The sequence below is a fragment of the Emydura macquarii genome, unplaced genomic scaffold (genome assembly GCF_026122565.2).
Source record: "Emydura macquarii macquarii isolate MOO-44397 ecotype Brisbane River unplaced genomic scaffold, CSIRO-AGI_Emac_v2 contig_3517, whole genome shotgun sequence".
Taxonomy (NCBI): Eukaryota; Metazoa; Chordata; order Testudines; family Chelidae; genus Emydura; species Emydura macquarii.
The window spans coordinates 811,674-827,391 of NW_027133654.1; the positions used below are offsets into that span (position 1 = coordinate 811,674).

The 15,718-nt window shown below is 41.3% G+C and overlaps 1 protein-coding gene across 6 annotated transcripts in view; it reads left to right on the forward strand.

Moving 5' to 3' along the window:
• Positions 1-15,718, forward strand: part of RGS7 (regulator of G protein signaling 7) — a 363,940-nt gene that overhangs the window by 284,984 nt on the left and 63,238 nt on the right. For all 6 annotated transcript variants that reach the window (XM_067535826.1, XM_067535825.1, XM_067535822.1 and 3 more), the window contains exons 7-9: positions 13,514-13,578; positions 15,114-15,190; positions 15,291-15,372. In XM_067535826.1, the coding sequence (XP_067391927.1) occupies positions 13,514-13,578; positions 15,114-15,190; positions 15,291-15,372 (224 nt within the window). The remainder of the gene's footprint in view (positions 1-13,513; positions 13,579-15,113; positions 15,191-15,290; positions 15,373-15,718) is intronic.

The window sequence follows — 15,718 nt, forward strand, 5'->3', positions numbered from 1 at the left end:
GTACCTATGGCAAATAGACCTTTTATTATCCTGTCTGTCTAACAAAAAAGGAGAATTTGTGAATCAGAAAGGTTACATTAACTAAACTTCTTGGGCAACTTCTATGACTCTAAACACATTTTGTCCTTACATAAAAGATATTCATCAAATCCACGTATGTTTGCAGTGAAATTCTACTTTTTCATTTTCAGAATGCACTTCCCCTGAATGATGAGGTTAAAAAAAAGTCTTGATTTTGGGGGAGAGCATTGCATGTGTTTTTTGTTCTAAGAGAATTTTAAATACAGGCTCAGGAAAAAGTACCTCAAACCCTGTTTATAAAATACAGTATATTATATCAGGCAATGATAGTGCTTTCTCTACTTAAGATTGCAATTGAGTATAACCCCCACATATTCATGTACTCATAATTTTCTGGAACTTTCACCTTTGTGGAGGAAATTTTCCATGCTTGGTCTTTTTTTTTTTTGTGGTTTGTTTGACACACCAAGGAGCCTTTAAAATAGTGCAATAAGAGTATTCAGTAGGATTTTTATGGTTGTCAGACATTTGTATTTAAAGAAGGTCACAACATGCATAGCTAAGTTAGTGCATAGTTTTCAAAACTGGTTAAAAGGAATCAGTCAGGAATGCATAATGGGGTGGTAGGTTATAAAGATTTCATTTTGGCATGGTCTGGAATACCTATATTGCTCACTGGGGTGGAGCAATGAGGTCCTGATTCGGCAGCACGCTCCAGCATGAGCTTGACTTCTGTGGAACATGTACCTAAATGTTTTGCTGAATTGGGGCCTAGATAAGTTATGCAGATCCTATTAAACAGATGCTGATAACTTAAGGCCTTTGTACAGTACCACACCGTCATGTGTTCTGTATGTACCACACTGTTTACAAAAAAACCCCCTATTTTGGAGCAATTTGAGAGTTTAAAAAAATTATACTATATCCCATATTCCTCTACCTTTGTGCCTTTCTTACCATGAATCCAATGTCCCAGGGCTCAGAGAGAGAGAGAGAGAAATTAAAATGAATAACTACAAAACATATCTCAAAATTACCTAAAATACATCATTTTTAAATTCTGGCTTTTTTTTTTTTTGGGGGGGGGGGGGGAGGTGAGAGTTTCCAAGGCAGGAAGCAGGTGTTTTGTCTCATTTGAAGCTGGGAAACTCCCCTCTCCACTAATATAAATCTCCTATTTATGACTATGCAGGATCATAAGAGATTGTGGCTTAAGCCTGTTATAGGTGCACCTTGTGGTAGAATGAAGAAAACATTTTTCTGGCAGGTTGAATTTTTAAGTGGTGGCTGTCTGAAACTGCTCAGACATTTTGAAATGTTTAGAACAGGTCTTGGTCAGGAAAATGCAGATAGAGTGGTCAAAGATGAGTAATAAATATAATGTATGTCTAGTTGTTATGAAGATGCAGTTAAGAAAATGAACAGCGTTCTGTAGTTCTGTGCTAAAAAGTAGAATGGAAGTTCAGTGATGTGAATCAGATTTTTCACATCTGTAGTTGCATATAGTAGTTCTAAGTATCACATTCTTTTAAACAAATGTGGTAGTGTTAGACGGGAACTATAGAGAAGGGGCTAGCATGTTGATTGTGGACTTGAAGGGTAGAAAGACACACAAAATATTAACATAAATCCACAGAGCCTTCAAAAGTAGATGTGAAAAAAATCAACAACCTGAAAACAAGACAACAGTGTAAAAAAGAAATTATAAATATTCAAAAGGTATGAACAAAGATGAGTTTGATGATTTAGATATGCACAGTCACCTGCAAGTAAAAATACTGACCCACCAATAGAGCAAAAAGCTACAGCCTAGAAATTAGAGTATTTACAAAGAAAGGTGCATTGATTAATTGCTCCCCTCCAAAGTTTCAATTTCTTGTCTAGTTCAGAATAAACTCTGCTGTAAGCTTCTTTGTTGTTTGTAGTGTTGTAGCCGTGTTGGGTCCCAAGATATTAGAGAGTCAAGCTGGGTGACTTTATTGGACAGCTTTTGTTGGTGAAAGAGACAAGATTTCATGCTCCACAGGTCTTCTATTGAATGAACTCACGCAGAAAAATGATAAAAGGCAAAAACATCATATCACCCATGGGCAAACACTTTCACAAAATGATCACTTCATATCCGACCTCTCAGTCCTCATCCTCAAAAGAAACCTGCACAACACCTTCAAAAGATGAACCTGGGAGCTTAAATTCATAACTTTGCTAGACACTAAATATCATGGTCTTAATAAAGACACTGGATTTATAGTTTATTACAACAATCTGTAATCCATTAACCCCCATTTTCTGTCCTTATGACTGCAGAGGAGTTCACTGTCTGTCTCACTTTGAATAATCTCTTTCAGTATATGTTAACTCCTTATGCTAAACAATCTGTTTCACCTTGTATTCATCTGTGACACACTGAGTACCTTTCCCAGACCTGAAGAAGAGCCCTGTTTAGCTCGAGAGCTTGTCTCTCTCACAAACAGAAGTTGGTCCAATAAAAGGTATTACCTCACTTACCTTAGGCTGAATTACAGTAAAGTATGGAAATAATCCCCAGTGGCAATATGCCACTTTTCTTTCTCTAGGTAAAGTGCAGTCTCAAAGCTTCAGCTATCAGGGATTCTTTATGAAATGGGAGAAAAGGAGAAGAAATTTTCTTCTCCAGAGCTTTTCTTTCTAGATATCATCTTCCCCAGCAGAGCCAAATTCAGCCATGCTACTGCTGAACTTGGCCTATTGTACCTCAGTTGCATCTGCAGAACGTAACATATGCTAGGTAAATGCAAGCACAGACAGGCAATTGCAATCATGAGCCACACTTTTATTCAGCTTAATTTTCCATTTAGAACATATTTGTCTACTTATTTTGCATTCACAGCTTAAAATGCCTGTTCGAAAACTTGACCTCTTCACTCAAACTTTCTCTCTCTACTAGGCAGTCATTTTACTAATATCTTTCCACTGAAAATTCAGCAAGTAGGAAGCACTCACAGAGTAGACATCTGTACTTTTCTTTAACCAGATGGTCAAGTAAGAGTTCTAGGACAACTGCCAAACCATAAGCAACCTGTATTTGAGACATATTGAGTACCCGCAGCTTGCATTGACTTCAGTGGGAGCTGCATGGATTCAGCATCCCTGAAAAATCAATCCATAAATATGTGCCAGTGACAGGGCAGGCATGGCAACAGAGCATGAATATTCTCAGGAAGTAATACAAATGTATTTCTTAAAACTTAGTGCCTCGGTACTACTTGTAACTCTGCCTAGCAATACAGTTTGAATTCATGGAATCCGGAGCTGGGAATAAGACCTGTTAGGTCATCTAATCCATCTCCCTGACATTGCAGGTTTGGTCCTTAGAGTGGTATTACTGGGATTAGTATCTTGCCTTCTCTCGTTTTATATATCAAGCTGTGGAGCTTTAACACTTCTCTTGGGAGACATCCACACCCAGATAAAATCTTACTGCCAGCTGCAATTGTTAGCTCTTGGCTAGTGATTTTCTTTCAGGGGTCTCACAGCACTTTACAAAGCTAAGTAAGCAGCGTTAACCACATGTTACTGATGAGGAAACTAAGATACAAACTTAAGTGAGTGGCCCAGGGTCAGACAGAGTGCCAATGGTGGAGCCAGGAATGAAATCGGTCTCAGGACCTTTGCTCAGTCTTGTGACCTAAGTGCTGGTTCCTACAGTCAATTTTGCTAGGTATAGCACGTTGGTAATGTTGTTGAACAGGATTACATTTCTGGATGTGAACTGGCAGCATATACAGAATATCTGAACCAGAAGCTTGGTGGAAGGACTGGCTGAAAAGTATCATCTATTAGCATGTGGAAAGATCCCACAATAGGGAAGCCCTGTTGCTCGGCACCCACAAAATGAGACAGGACAAAACACTAATAAATGGGCTCCAGGGAACAAGCCTGCATTGGCAGGGAGTTGACTAGATGACCTACAAGGTCTAGATTCTATGAATTCAAACCTCATTGTATTGCTGTGCAGAGCTACATTAGTCAACAGAAGGCACCTCAGCTACATAAATGATTCAGTGAAAGTCTCAGTTCAAAGCTTACTGGAACCTGCTTCCCCTGTGTTTTGTCCTGAAGCCTGCTAAATTTTGATGCTGACAGACCACCACACTGAGGGCTGTCCATACGTGAGAGACCTCTGCTGTCCTGCCTGTCCTAGTGAACTTTATCCTAGGAACCAGCAATTGACATGCCCCAGCTGACATTAACTGGGCCAGCAGAATATAGGAGGAGAGGCAGCTTTTCATATAATGGAACAGATCATTTCTGGCTCCAAAGTACAAGGATCTTTACCACAGAACTGTATTATTTATTTATTTATTGTCTCATAAATGTGGCACTAAGCTTAGAAGAAAAAGAAAGTGATAGAGGAGAATCCTCATGTTTAGTCTGTCCAGATTGTTTGCCAATGTTTTTATATATGGGTATAGGAAAAGTTCTCTGCTACTTTCTAATCAAGAGTGACCCAAATAGCTGTTTTTTAAACATCTGTTTGCTGTAGCATTGTTAAAAATACATTCTTAATCTCGATCTAAATCCGGGCTCTATCAATATAAACAATGTAATTTCTTATCTAAAGAATACATTTAAAGATTTATAAATATAATTCACAATTTTCAGAATCACTTTCAAATCACTGCATTGAGTAAACTAAACTGATTTGACTATTTCATTATTAATATGAAAATTAAAGCTGCCAGTCTATGAATAGGGAGCTAACAATAGACATGGGAGTGACTTTATTCAAGAGTGACATGTGGTCATGGAGAACTCCAAAACCCTTGATGCCTGAAATAGCATCAATAACATCACCAGGGTTATATAAGCGGGTGTAATTGCATTGTAGATACTTGAGACTAATTTATGAAAGTATCGTGCCTAGTTTGTCCACATAAAAACTGGCATTTTGTTTTTAAGTGGAAAATGAAACCTGAGTTAAGTGAGAATCCTAGAGACTAGAAATAATTATTTGCTTTGTAGAAGCATTAGTGAACTACAGATGGATCAAATTGCACTGGAAACATTGGTTATACTTAAACTGGGCACTAGTTACAGGGTTGTCTATTGTCAGTGATCTTCAGTGCAGATTTACTCTAATCCTTTATCTGGCACATTCAAAGATCACTAATTTATCTGCCCTCAGGACAGCATCTGTTTCAATTCTGTAGACCATAGTTTCTCAACCTGTGGTACGCATACCCCTGGGGGTACGTGAGACACAGGAAGGGGGTACCCAGGAAAAAATAGAGTGAAGGGGAGGTGGGCTGCAGCTGCTGGCTTCTGGGGAAGTCAGGCAGCAGCAGGCCGCTTCCCATCCAGTCACAGCTCCCAGCTGGGAGGCAGATGGTAGCCACTACAGTCCCAGAAAGCCGGGGTGCAGCCACCCGCTTCCTGCCCAGTCCCAGCTGGGAGGCAGGCAGCAGCCGCCGGCTTTTGGAGAAGGTGCACAGCAGCCGTCCGCGTCCTGCCTGGTTGCAGCTGGGAAGCAAGCGGCAGCCGCCGGCTCTTGGGGGAGGCGGGCAGCAACCGCCCGCTTCCTGCCAGGTCCCGGCTCCAAGCTGGGAGGCGGGTGGCAGCCCCCAGCTTCTGGGGAAGGCGGGCAACAGCCGCCCCTTCCCGCCAGGTCACAGCTCCCAAGTGGGAGCCTGGTGGCAGCTTCCTGCATCTTGGGAGCTGGGCTCGCAGTTGGGTGGCAGCCATCCGTGCCCTGGCTCTGAGCTGAAGGACAGCATCTCATGCCCGGCTTCAAGACAGCCAGCAGCTGCCTGCCCACATCCCTGGGTCCCAGCCAACACGGAAGCCTCCTCTGCCCCAGCTTGGATTGGGTGGCAGGCGCCCACCTCCCAGGTTGGCAGGCAGGCGGCAGCCGCTTGCAAGTTGCCCAGGTGGCAGCTCCTCTCCATGGCTCAAAACCCAGTGCCCAGAAACTTGTCACTTTCACTGCTCTAGCTAAGCAGTGTAATTGACAACTATGACAACCCCAGATTTCACCAGATACCCTCTTTTCCTGTCTCTCTCTTTCGTCCTCCTTTCCTCTCTCTCTCTCTCACCCCTTCCTCCTTTCAAATCTATGGCAAAAAAATTTGGCGTGGCTCTTTATATTCCCCAGCATTGGCATGCCGCTCAAAGCCTCCTAGTTTTGGCCATCACCACCTCTAGCCCAGGTACATACTTGAGTTGTGCACCCCTGGTGTAAAGGTGGTAACCCAATCCACACTAGATCTGACATCTGTCATATCACGGCCTTATATACTCAGCCCTTCTTCCAACATATAGCTCGCATAAGTCTGTAAATATAAAATCCCATGGAAAATTGAGTGTTGGGGTACTTATTAAAATTTTCAGAAGTTAGGGGGTACTCGTTACTTAAAAGGTTGAGAAACACTGCTATAGATAATAGTAATTTCACTTGTATTCTGCGAGAAATAGGTGAAGGTAACATCTGTAAATTCCCATAATTTGTGTTTCTTACCAAATAAACCTATATCAGGTACACTTAAACCAAAAAAAGTGTCTATGTTAGATGTTTTTTTTGTTTGTTTGTTTGTTTGTTTTTTGCCTATTTGACTTAGGAATTGATTTAGTGAAATTGGTGGAATTTCTGCATGTAGATATACATATTGCTTTTTCAAATTTTGCATCCATCTGGACACCATGCTGCTGTTATATCGGAATTTTCACACATGAATGTGTACTATTTTCCTATACTGTCCTAGTTCTATCAAGACACTGCCTCATGCATCTTTCTCCTTTTGTCTCAGTATAGGCTTGGACCATAATGGCCATGTGTCTTACCAAACAAATTCAAACTAAGGCTTTGAAACTACTTTTCATACCTGACCCGACCCGACACTTGTAGTAGGGTTCTTTTGGGTTCGGGTTGGGTTGCAAGTCAGATGCAGCGCTGACAGAGTTGGAGCTAGAAGAGCAACATGGCTGGGGTACTGCAAACAGACCATGCGCTTCTGCTATTCACAAAATGCACTGCCCCCTCTCCCTGCCACACAGCCACCTCAAAGAGCCCAGGGCCACCAATACCTACACCCCAGTGAGGCCACTGCCCCTGGACCACCCAGACCACAGCCAGGGCAGTCAGGCTGTGAGACAGCCCCATCACTGTGCAGACACAGGGCCCCCGTGCTCTTCCCCCCCCAACTGCCACCTCCTGCTTGGCTCCATTGCAGGAATCCAGGCACGGGGAGTAGATGTCAGAGAGGGACGTAGTATGGGCCTTAGGGTGGTGGGGTGGCGCAGGATCGGTAGCCACCTGCAGATCCCCCTCATTACCGCCTCAGATTTTTTAAATTGCTGCAGTGAGAGCACCAGGATCCTCCATGCTGGTCAGCTGAGATGCACGGTGGGGCAGGACAGGGGTTGCCCAGTGCAGGGTCCACACTGCTGCACTTGTAGCTGAACCGTGTTGTGTCTCTCTCTTTCTCTCTCTCTCTCGGCTAGAAACAGCTGATATGAGTGCAGCAATGCCTCCCTCGGTGATGCCACCCCCACCAGCGACTGGTCCTTTCCTCACACACCTCCAGTCTTCTTGGGCCTGATTTTAAGGCCCAAACTGAACCTGACCCGTGTGTGTCAACCCTTTCCCCAGTCTAACCTGCACTTGTAGTCAGGTCGCTGGTCAGGTTCAGGTCAGGATGCAAAGGTCTAGTCTCCAAAGACCCAGTCGTGGTGCCGTTGAAATCAGTAGGTGTTTTGCCACTTACTCTTGATCAGGCTTTATCTGAGCTACTAACTAACTTCATGGCTTTAAACTTTTAGATTGGAAGTTGTGGGTTTTCCACTAAGTATATGTATGTACTGTATAATTAGTCCACTTCCCTGTTCATAGTATGAAACCTCATAATTATCTCTATGGTCTTCTTTAAAAAAAATTCTGCAGACGCTTTACATGAGCTTCAAACTATAATTAAGCAGTTGAGCATTGGAAATAGCTGAACCCTGAAAATGGGTTGTTGTGACAGAATAGATTTAAAATCTGTTGCCAAGAGGAAGCCCAGCTCCCTCTCGTGTACAGAGCTCAATGGGGCACAGTCAGTAATTTTAGTGCTGAGCTGTCAAGTTGCCCACATTTTGTAACCCACTTCAATATTCTGGGTGACATTTTCAAAAACACAGAGCAGTTCATGAGCTCAGCTTCCACTGAAGTTAATGGGCCTGTCTCCACTGCATCTGGGACCGAGTCTCCCAACCCGGGCCCGCAGACTTGTGCTAGCAGGATGTGCTAATATGCTAAAAATCACTGGCTAGATGGTAGTTTAAAGTTGCAGCTCAGGCTGGAACTTGGAGTCTCAAGCCTCCCCCGCCAGGCTTCAGAACCCGAGCTCCAACTCAAGCTGCAACTTCAAAGCATCGTGTGCACAACTGTTTTTAGAGTAGCAGTGTGGGCCCCGTTGGCATAAGTCTATGGACCTGGGCTGGGAGGCTCATTCCCAGATGCTGTGTAGACAGGCCCAATGGGTGATTTATCATTGGTTTCAATTGATTCTTACCTTATTGCCCAGACAGATGCAAGTTTAAAGTAAGGCTTATGTCTAATAGTTTGGAAAAAACAGTCACTGCACATTGGCTATCTCAAAAAGCAGGAGCCTATGAAAACAAACAAAATAAAGTAAGTTCAGGGGGAAGAGAACAAACATACTACTACTAATACCTTGGTCTTATATAGCACTTTTCAACAGTAGATCTCAAAGTGCTTTATAAAGGAGGGCAACGTAATTATCCCCATTGTACAAATGGGAAAGTGGAGGCACAGAAAGATGAAGTAACCTGCCCAAGGTCACCCAGTAGTAAAGTAGCAGAGATGAGACTAGAACCTTTGGGGCATTATTCTGCTTCCTTGTACATTTAAATTATCTTGGTCACCTGAATTTGTGGAACGCTGCTCATTGATACAGTCTTTTAAAAAAGATGCTACTGAATCTCTGTTTTTCCATGATACTCCAATCAATTCTAAATCATATGCTATTGCTACTACTATATAATTTGTTTCACTGGAACGCAATCACATTGATTGCAAAATCATGTTAAAGTATACACGCACTAAAATAAGATTGCATGTTGCAGTCCATATTTGGCAAACTGAAATTATGAATCAGGCTTTGGTGCATTAGGTATAATTTGTCCATATGTCAAGCAATTTTTATGAAATGCTTTGTTGCATTTGGTTATTTCCGGTGAGAGTGTGGCTTTTTTGTAAGGTGTGCTGGAAATGAATGGGCCAAATTCTGATTGTTCACCAGTGGCAAGCCAGTCTTTGATTTCTTTGAACTGGTTTGTAGCTGATGGCAGAATTTGCTTCATGATTGGTCCTCAGGAAGTTTATGTCTCTATCTAGATCCCTAATATGCAGTCTGCAATTTAGATGTTGGCATATGATGCTGTTTGCTGAAAAGGTTTCTCTCCTCAGTGCAGTTAGTAGTTTTCTGAAGGCTTTCTGTAAAGCCACATAACCAGTCTGTGGAGTGTGCCGGTTTCCAAGATAACTGCACTTCTGACCTCTTTGTGGTCTCCACCTACTTAAATTTGTAAACTTGACCCTCTCAAAAAGTATATGTAAAAATAAGAGACCTTTGTTGTTCAAAGCATTCCTGCTCTAGCTATGCATGCACAACAGAAACATTCATTCCAAACAGTGGGCACTCTGCTCTGCCTCTCACCCTGTTGTTGACCCAGCTATCTAGGACTGTCTGCTTTGGAAGAAGGGAGGAAAGCCACTGAGTCTTTCACTCCCGCTCCCAGTGCTACCAGCCAGGATACATTAACTGTAGTTACTGCAAACATCTATTGTGACAGATAGGGCAAGGCAAGGCCTGGGAAGTATTCTGTTACCTGTGTCTTGAGGAAAGCTTTGTTGCAGCATCCCTAACTCCAACTCCCACTCCTCTTCAGGTTAAAAAAAATACACTTCTCTGCACCTCAGTTTTCTCTTCTGCAAAAGGAGGGTAATATTTACCTCCTTGTGTAAAGTGCTCTGAGGCCTATGGATGAAGTACACTATAGAAGAGTTGAAGTATTATTATTATCTGGGAAACTGCAAACAATTCAGCTCAAATTCCTGAGCTGCCTCCACAAGAAGCCCTTAATAATATCCCAGAGTGGCTGCATTCATGCTACAAATGTGAGTGCTGGCAACACAATGATGGGGGAGAAAAATTGAACCAAAGAGTTGAAGTGTCCTTGAGCTCCATTTTCTTCTGCCTTGGCACCAAGAGATACGTCATACTTTCCAGACGGATAAATCCTCCTGGGCACACTTTAGACTCTGCCTTAAGTACGCTGACATGTAGAAAGAGCTTTAATGAGAATATAAAAGGCCAGATGGTATAATCATTAGACTCCTAAAATAAGAGAGGCATTTTACTACCCTGGAGGAAAGGGTTGAGGGATAAATGTAACAGTTTTGAAGTCCTGGCTGAGAAATGTTCATACTAAAAAGAAGGCATTAGATGGACATTTTAAGGAGACAGGTGTGGGGCTCAATGCCACAAGATATTACTGAGACAAATAACAGTATAATAGCAGATGTTGTAATTAAAGAAGTCTAATCCTGTTCTGGAATTTACTAACTAGGATAAAATGACACAGGCTGACAATCCTCATGCTTCAGGACCATATGCTGATCTCCAGGTGGCATACCTCGCCAATGAAACTCGTTTCAATGGACCTCACATCTTTAAGTCCCCAAATTGCCTACGTTCCATGCAAATATGGTGTCACATCACTTTTATTGCTGAAATTTATTTACCTTGGAAATAAAGAATCTTTAGTCTGAGGCTACGGAAAGTTATTTACTCTGAAGGAAAGAATCCTACAGCATTTTAAGTTCCCTGCATGACACTATATTCCTCTTTTTGGATCTTTGTTGCAATTTAAATGTTATTCCAGGGGCCTGAATCTGCAACTCTTGCTCACGTTAGGTGACGCTTACATAATCAGTCCCATTGATCTGTGATGAGCGTATGTCTAGAAGCATGAGAATGGTTAGCCCTTATCATTTTACTCCAGATAGTAAATGTTGAAACAGTATTAGACTCCTACACTTGTGTGGGTAAATACGACTTATCTTCGGGTCACCGTGAAATTGCCCTGTTATAGCAGCATTAGGCAGATTGTGGGGTGTTCATACCTTCAGCTGAAACATCTTGCATTGGACTCACAGCCAAAGACAGGCTGCTGGACATGTGAATCATTGGTCTGTTCTGCGATGGCAGTTATGAGCCTGAGGGAATAACTACTGGAAAAAGGGAGATTAGGCTGATGACAAGGGACAAAGTGCAACAAATATACTGAAAATAGGTGAGAAAAATATCATATAAGACTGTTAGTTTTACAGAAGGCCAAGCAAAAGAAGAGAGTGAGAGTTTTCTATGTGTATTTAAAGAGATGTTAGGTTTACCTGACAAAGCTTAAACACAGCTCATGGAGTTCCTGGAACACTCTCTGCTCATCTTTAATAAATTCATTTTTTTAAAACCCCCGACAATATATTAAAGTGAATGCTGACAGGATTCTGTTTCTTGTTCAGTCAGTTATGAAAGTAATTTTGAAAACAAAAAGAAGAAAAAACTGGACTGTAATGAGGGCCCAACTCTGCCCTCAGTTATATGTGCATACAGCTACCACTGGACTCAGGGCCAGAATTCAGTGCATATTCTCTTTCCTAGATTTCAAAACACACCCTAAGGTGATAGTGTAAATGTATGATGCTTTAAAAATTCATTGAAATTGGGGCTGTTAGTTTCTGCACCTCCGCCTGCTAAATTGTGTGTGATGACTGACGATAGATATATCTTTGTATCATCTGAGGAGGTAAATTCCCTCTTAGATCAGAGGGAATATCAGAGAATACAGAGGGTAACACTTTTGAAAAAAATGGAAAGAAAACAAATGCAAAAGAGAATAGTCCAAATAACATATATATCAAATTTTAATTCTTCTTTCCATTAACATCTGGAGCCCCAATTTACGTTCATTGCAAGTGCTTCTGAACATTAAGTTCTCTGCTGGCTTTCACGCTGTGTGGTCCCAATGAAATAATAGAATTCCTTGGGGCAGAGGGAGCAAGACGGACTGAAACCATTTTTAAGATTTATTCTTTTGTCTGAAGTGATTTTTTTTTCCTCTGGAAATCTTAAGTATTATTGATTTCACCTCGTTAAAAAGACAAGATTAGATAAGATATAAGGGACTTTTGCCTGTCCAGGGACTATAGGGTTGAGTTATTAGAGGCAAACCCTTCCTATCTGTGCCTGCAGTGGAAATGCAGTGGATGGGGGCAGCGGAGGAGAAGGAATCCTGAGCCACTCATACCCAATCCCTTTCCTCAGAATATAACAGAGCCCAGCTCTGTGAGGGCTCTATGTGCCCAGCACAGAGTCCATTGAAGGAGTTGGTGGATCCTTAACTGTACAAATCAACTCAAAAGACCATGCCAGCATACAGAGGGTATGGGGCTAGGGAGACATGAAAAGATTGTGATGTTGCTTTTCAGCATTGTAAAGGGAAATTCTGTCCCACCCCTACACCTCATCTCTGGAGGAATCCCCTGTATTAAATCCAGTTATGGAGGATAGGATTTGTCCCTAAATGAAAAGTATAAGGTTTGCAGTTCAATTTAAACCATTAATGTAATGACTTAGTGAGTAATGCTAACATCTGTCTTGTCTCATCTTAGTTTGATTTTTCACTCCTTTTTCTTTTCAGAATTTGTTGCTTGTAATATATTTGGCAAAATTCTGTTCAGTTAAACTGGTGTGATCCAGAACCATGCTGCTGAAGTCAGTGGAATTACTTTGGATTTACACCAATGTAAATAAGACTACATTTGTTCCCATTGTTGTATGTGAAGATATGCTCCCTCTTTTTCATTTTCAGTCTCACATTATTTTCTCTTATAGATATTTGCTATCTTGAGTGATACTTTCAGAATTTTTCTTTTTTATATGTATTGTTCCCTTTTTCTTTTTAAAAATTGTGCATTTCTCTTGTTGATATGGATTGGTCTCTATGCAGTGGGGAAATAATAACGTATAAACAAACAATAAAGAAAACCCTTCTACTAGTGAAATTGGACAACAGCTCCTGATAAATCTCTTGGTTCTTTTAGTGCATATGCAATTCTCTAAAGATAAGTTACAATTTAGCTTTTTAACAAATTAGTTCCTGGCCAAAAAAAAAAATCTCAAATGTTTTGTTGATTACTGCTATAATGTGAAGTGAGATAGACGATTATGTAATTAATCTCTATGGTGGAAGCTACACTTCAGTAAAAATACCAATGTAGGTATTGACCCCCATGTTCTAAAACTTTCAAGTTTAGAGGAAGAAACACAGAGGTAAAAAAGCTACCACTCCATGTCAGTGAAATGTGGATGAAACCTTGAGATCTTGATTTCTGGGGTTTTGATGTTTATGAGATAGCAAGAAATGATTGATTTATTTTTTTGTGTTTTAGCGGTTTACCTCTGCAAGCGAACAATGCAAAACAAAGCACGGCTTGAGCTAGCAGACTATGAAGCAGTAAGTACCTGTGGCCTTTCTGGAACTGAGATGTCAAATGAGATTTCCAAGCTCAGCAGCATGTAGGATAATATTACAAGCAAAGGCCACAGAATTTTTCTAGTGCAGCAGTTTATAAATTGAGCAGTTTAAACCTGTGTCTAGGCATGCGGCAACTGGCACTTGAGTGCTAGTGTTTCAGAATCCATAAATGCTGTTGTACCTGACAGGCTGCTGTATTATATTGAGCAATGAAGATTGGGTGGGTGCATTATGAATAGAGGTAGAAACAAGCCCCGAATGTTCCCAGAGCTTTGGGGCGCTGAGATCCAGGTTGTTGGTGCAGCAAGCCATAGAGAGGAAGCCCAGCTGCAAAGTTTGGATTCAAACCTCTCCAAAGTTCAGGGTTGTTTGGGAACTGAGGTTTTGGCTTGAGCCGATCTCTAATCTAATTGCGCACAGATCCTTTTCCCCAGATCAGGTGAACTGTTTGCTTATTTCATGCAGTTGGAGACAGATTTGGCCAAGCCAGAAAAGCTACACTGGGATGAGTATGGCCCATGGTATCTTTATAAGATTATGTGGGTTATTGATCAGATTATAAACACATATTCCTTTACTATTCTGCAGTAAATATATAATACATTTGCAATCAGACTATTTGATACCAAGTTCACAGACTTTTATTCAGTTAATTTCACTATAATTAACACCAAAAGAGGGATATGGGGCATGGTCCCTGGAGGAATTGAGTACCGGTAACTCCCTTGAAGTCAATAGACCAAATTCTGCTTCTATTTACACCAGTGAAATTCCAGAATAACTCCATTGCAACCAACGAAGTTGCTCAAGATTTACCAGCATTTCTGAGTGCAGAAGTATGCCAAGTCACTGCAAAAAATATTTATTATTAAATACATTTTCTATACAATAATAGACAGCTATAGTCTACAAACATTTTTAAAAGTACATGGCCAATGGCCGATTTCCTTTAGAAGAATCTCGTATTCCCAAAGTATCTTTCATTGTAATGTTCCAGCTAAAGTCATCACTATAGGGACCGTATCCCATAATATTCAACACAAACTGCTCACATAGAAGACAAATGGAGGTTTTAGAGTGAATCAGTGGCAGTATCAAGCTAATGTCGTTGCTACATTTCCAGACCTGGCTACAGTTTAAAATTGGCACATTTCATTGAAATATTTATAATAATCAACCCGCCAGCACACTCACAAAAGCTGCTGCTGGCATATTTTTCTGGGAGTGTCAACCTCTGCTGCACCATCCCGACTCACTAGAGCTGTGTCCGGACCTTTCAGCTGAGTTCCAAATCTCAAAGAGACAGGGGCATGGAAAATATAGTCTGGAGGCTGTCTCCTGTTCTGTGTCAGACAGACACCATACACCAAATAAATAGACTACATTTACACTAGCCTGTACATTATGGCTCTTGAGTGCAACATCATCTTTTGGAGGTTTGGAAGACAGTTTAAAAACTGTTAGATAGTGAATAACTCAAAGCACAGTTAAAGTCGTTTATACTGTATTTTCAGGAGAGTTTGGCCAGGCTACAGCGAGCATTTGCCCGGAAGTGGGAGTTTATTTTTATGCAAGCTGAAGCACAAGCAAAGTGAGTTCCTTTGAAGTTTTATCGCTGGATTTGTCATTGACTGTTTTTAGAGGCACTGCAATTAATGTTGTTTATCTTAAATATACTGCAACATTGACAGAGTGGACAAGAAAAGAGACAAGATAGAAAGGAAAATCCTTGATAGCCAGGAGCGAGCATTTTGGGATGTACACAGACCGGTGGTAAGTAACCATGTGGAACTTCTGTTGATTGTAAGCATTTCAAAGGATAAACATGAAATTCCATGCAAAACTGTGATCATTTGGGAGCAGGAAAGAGGGCATCTGTCTTGTTTTGGGAGCCATAGATCTGTTTGTGGTAGTGGCATGTGGTCTATCTACATTTTCTCCACTCTAGAATTACAGATGTGCCCATGTTCAATGCTGTTTTCTCCGTGAGGAGACATGGTATGGTTGGATTGTTTTTTTTTAAATCAGAAAACGGTATCTGATTCAGTATTGCCTCTCAAACCATTCAAAACACAGGACACAGGATGCCAAAAATCATGAGATTTTTTTAAATTACATT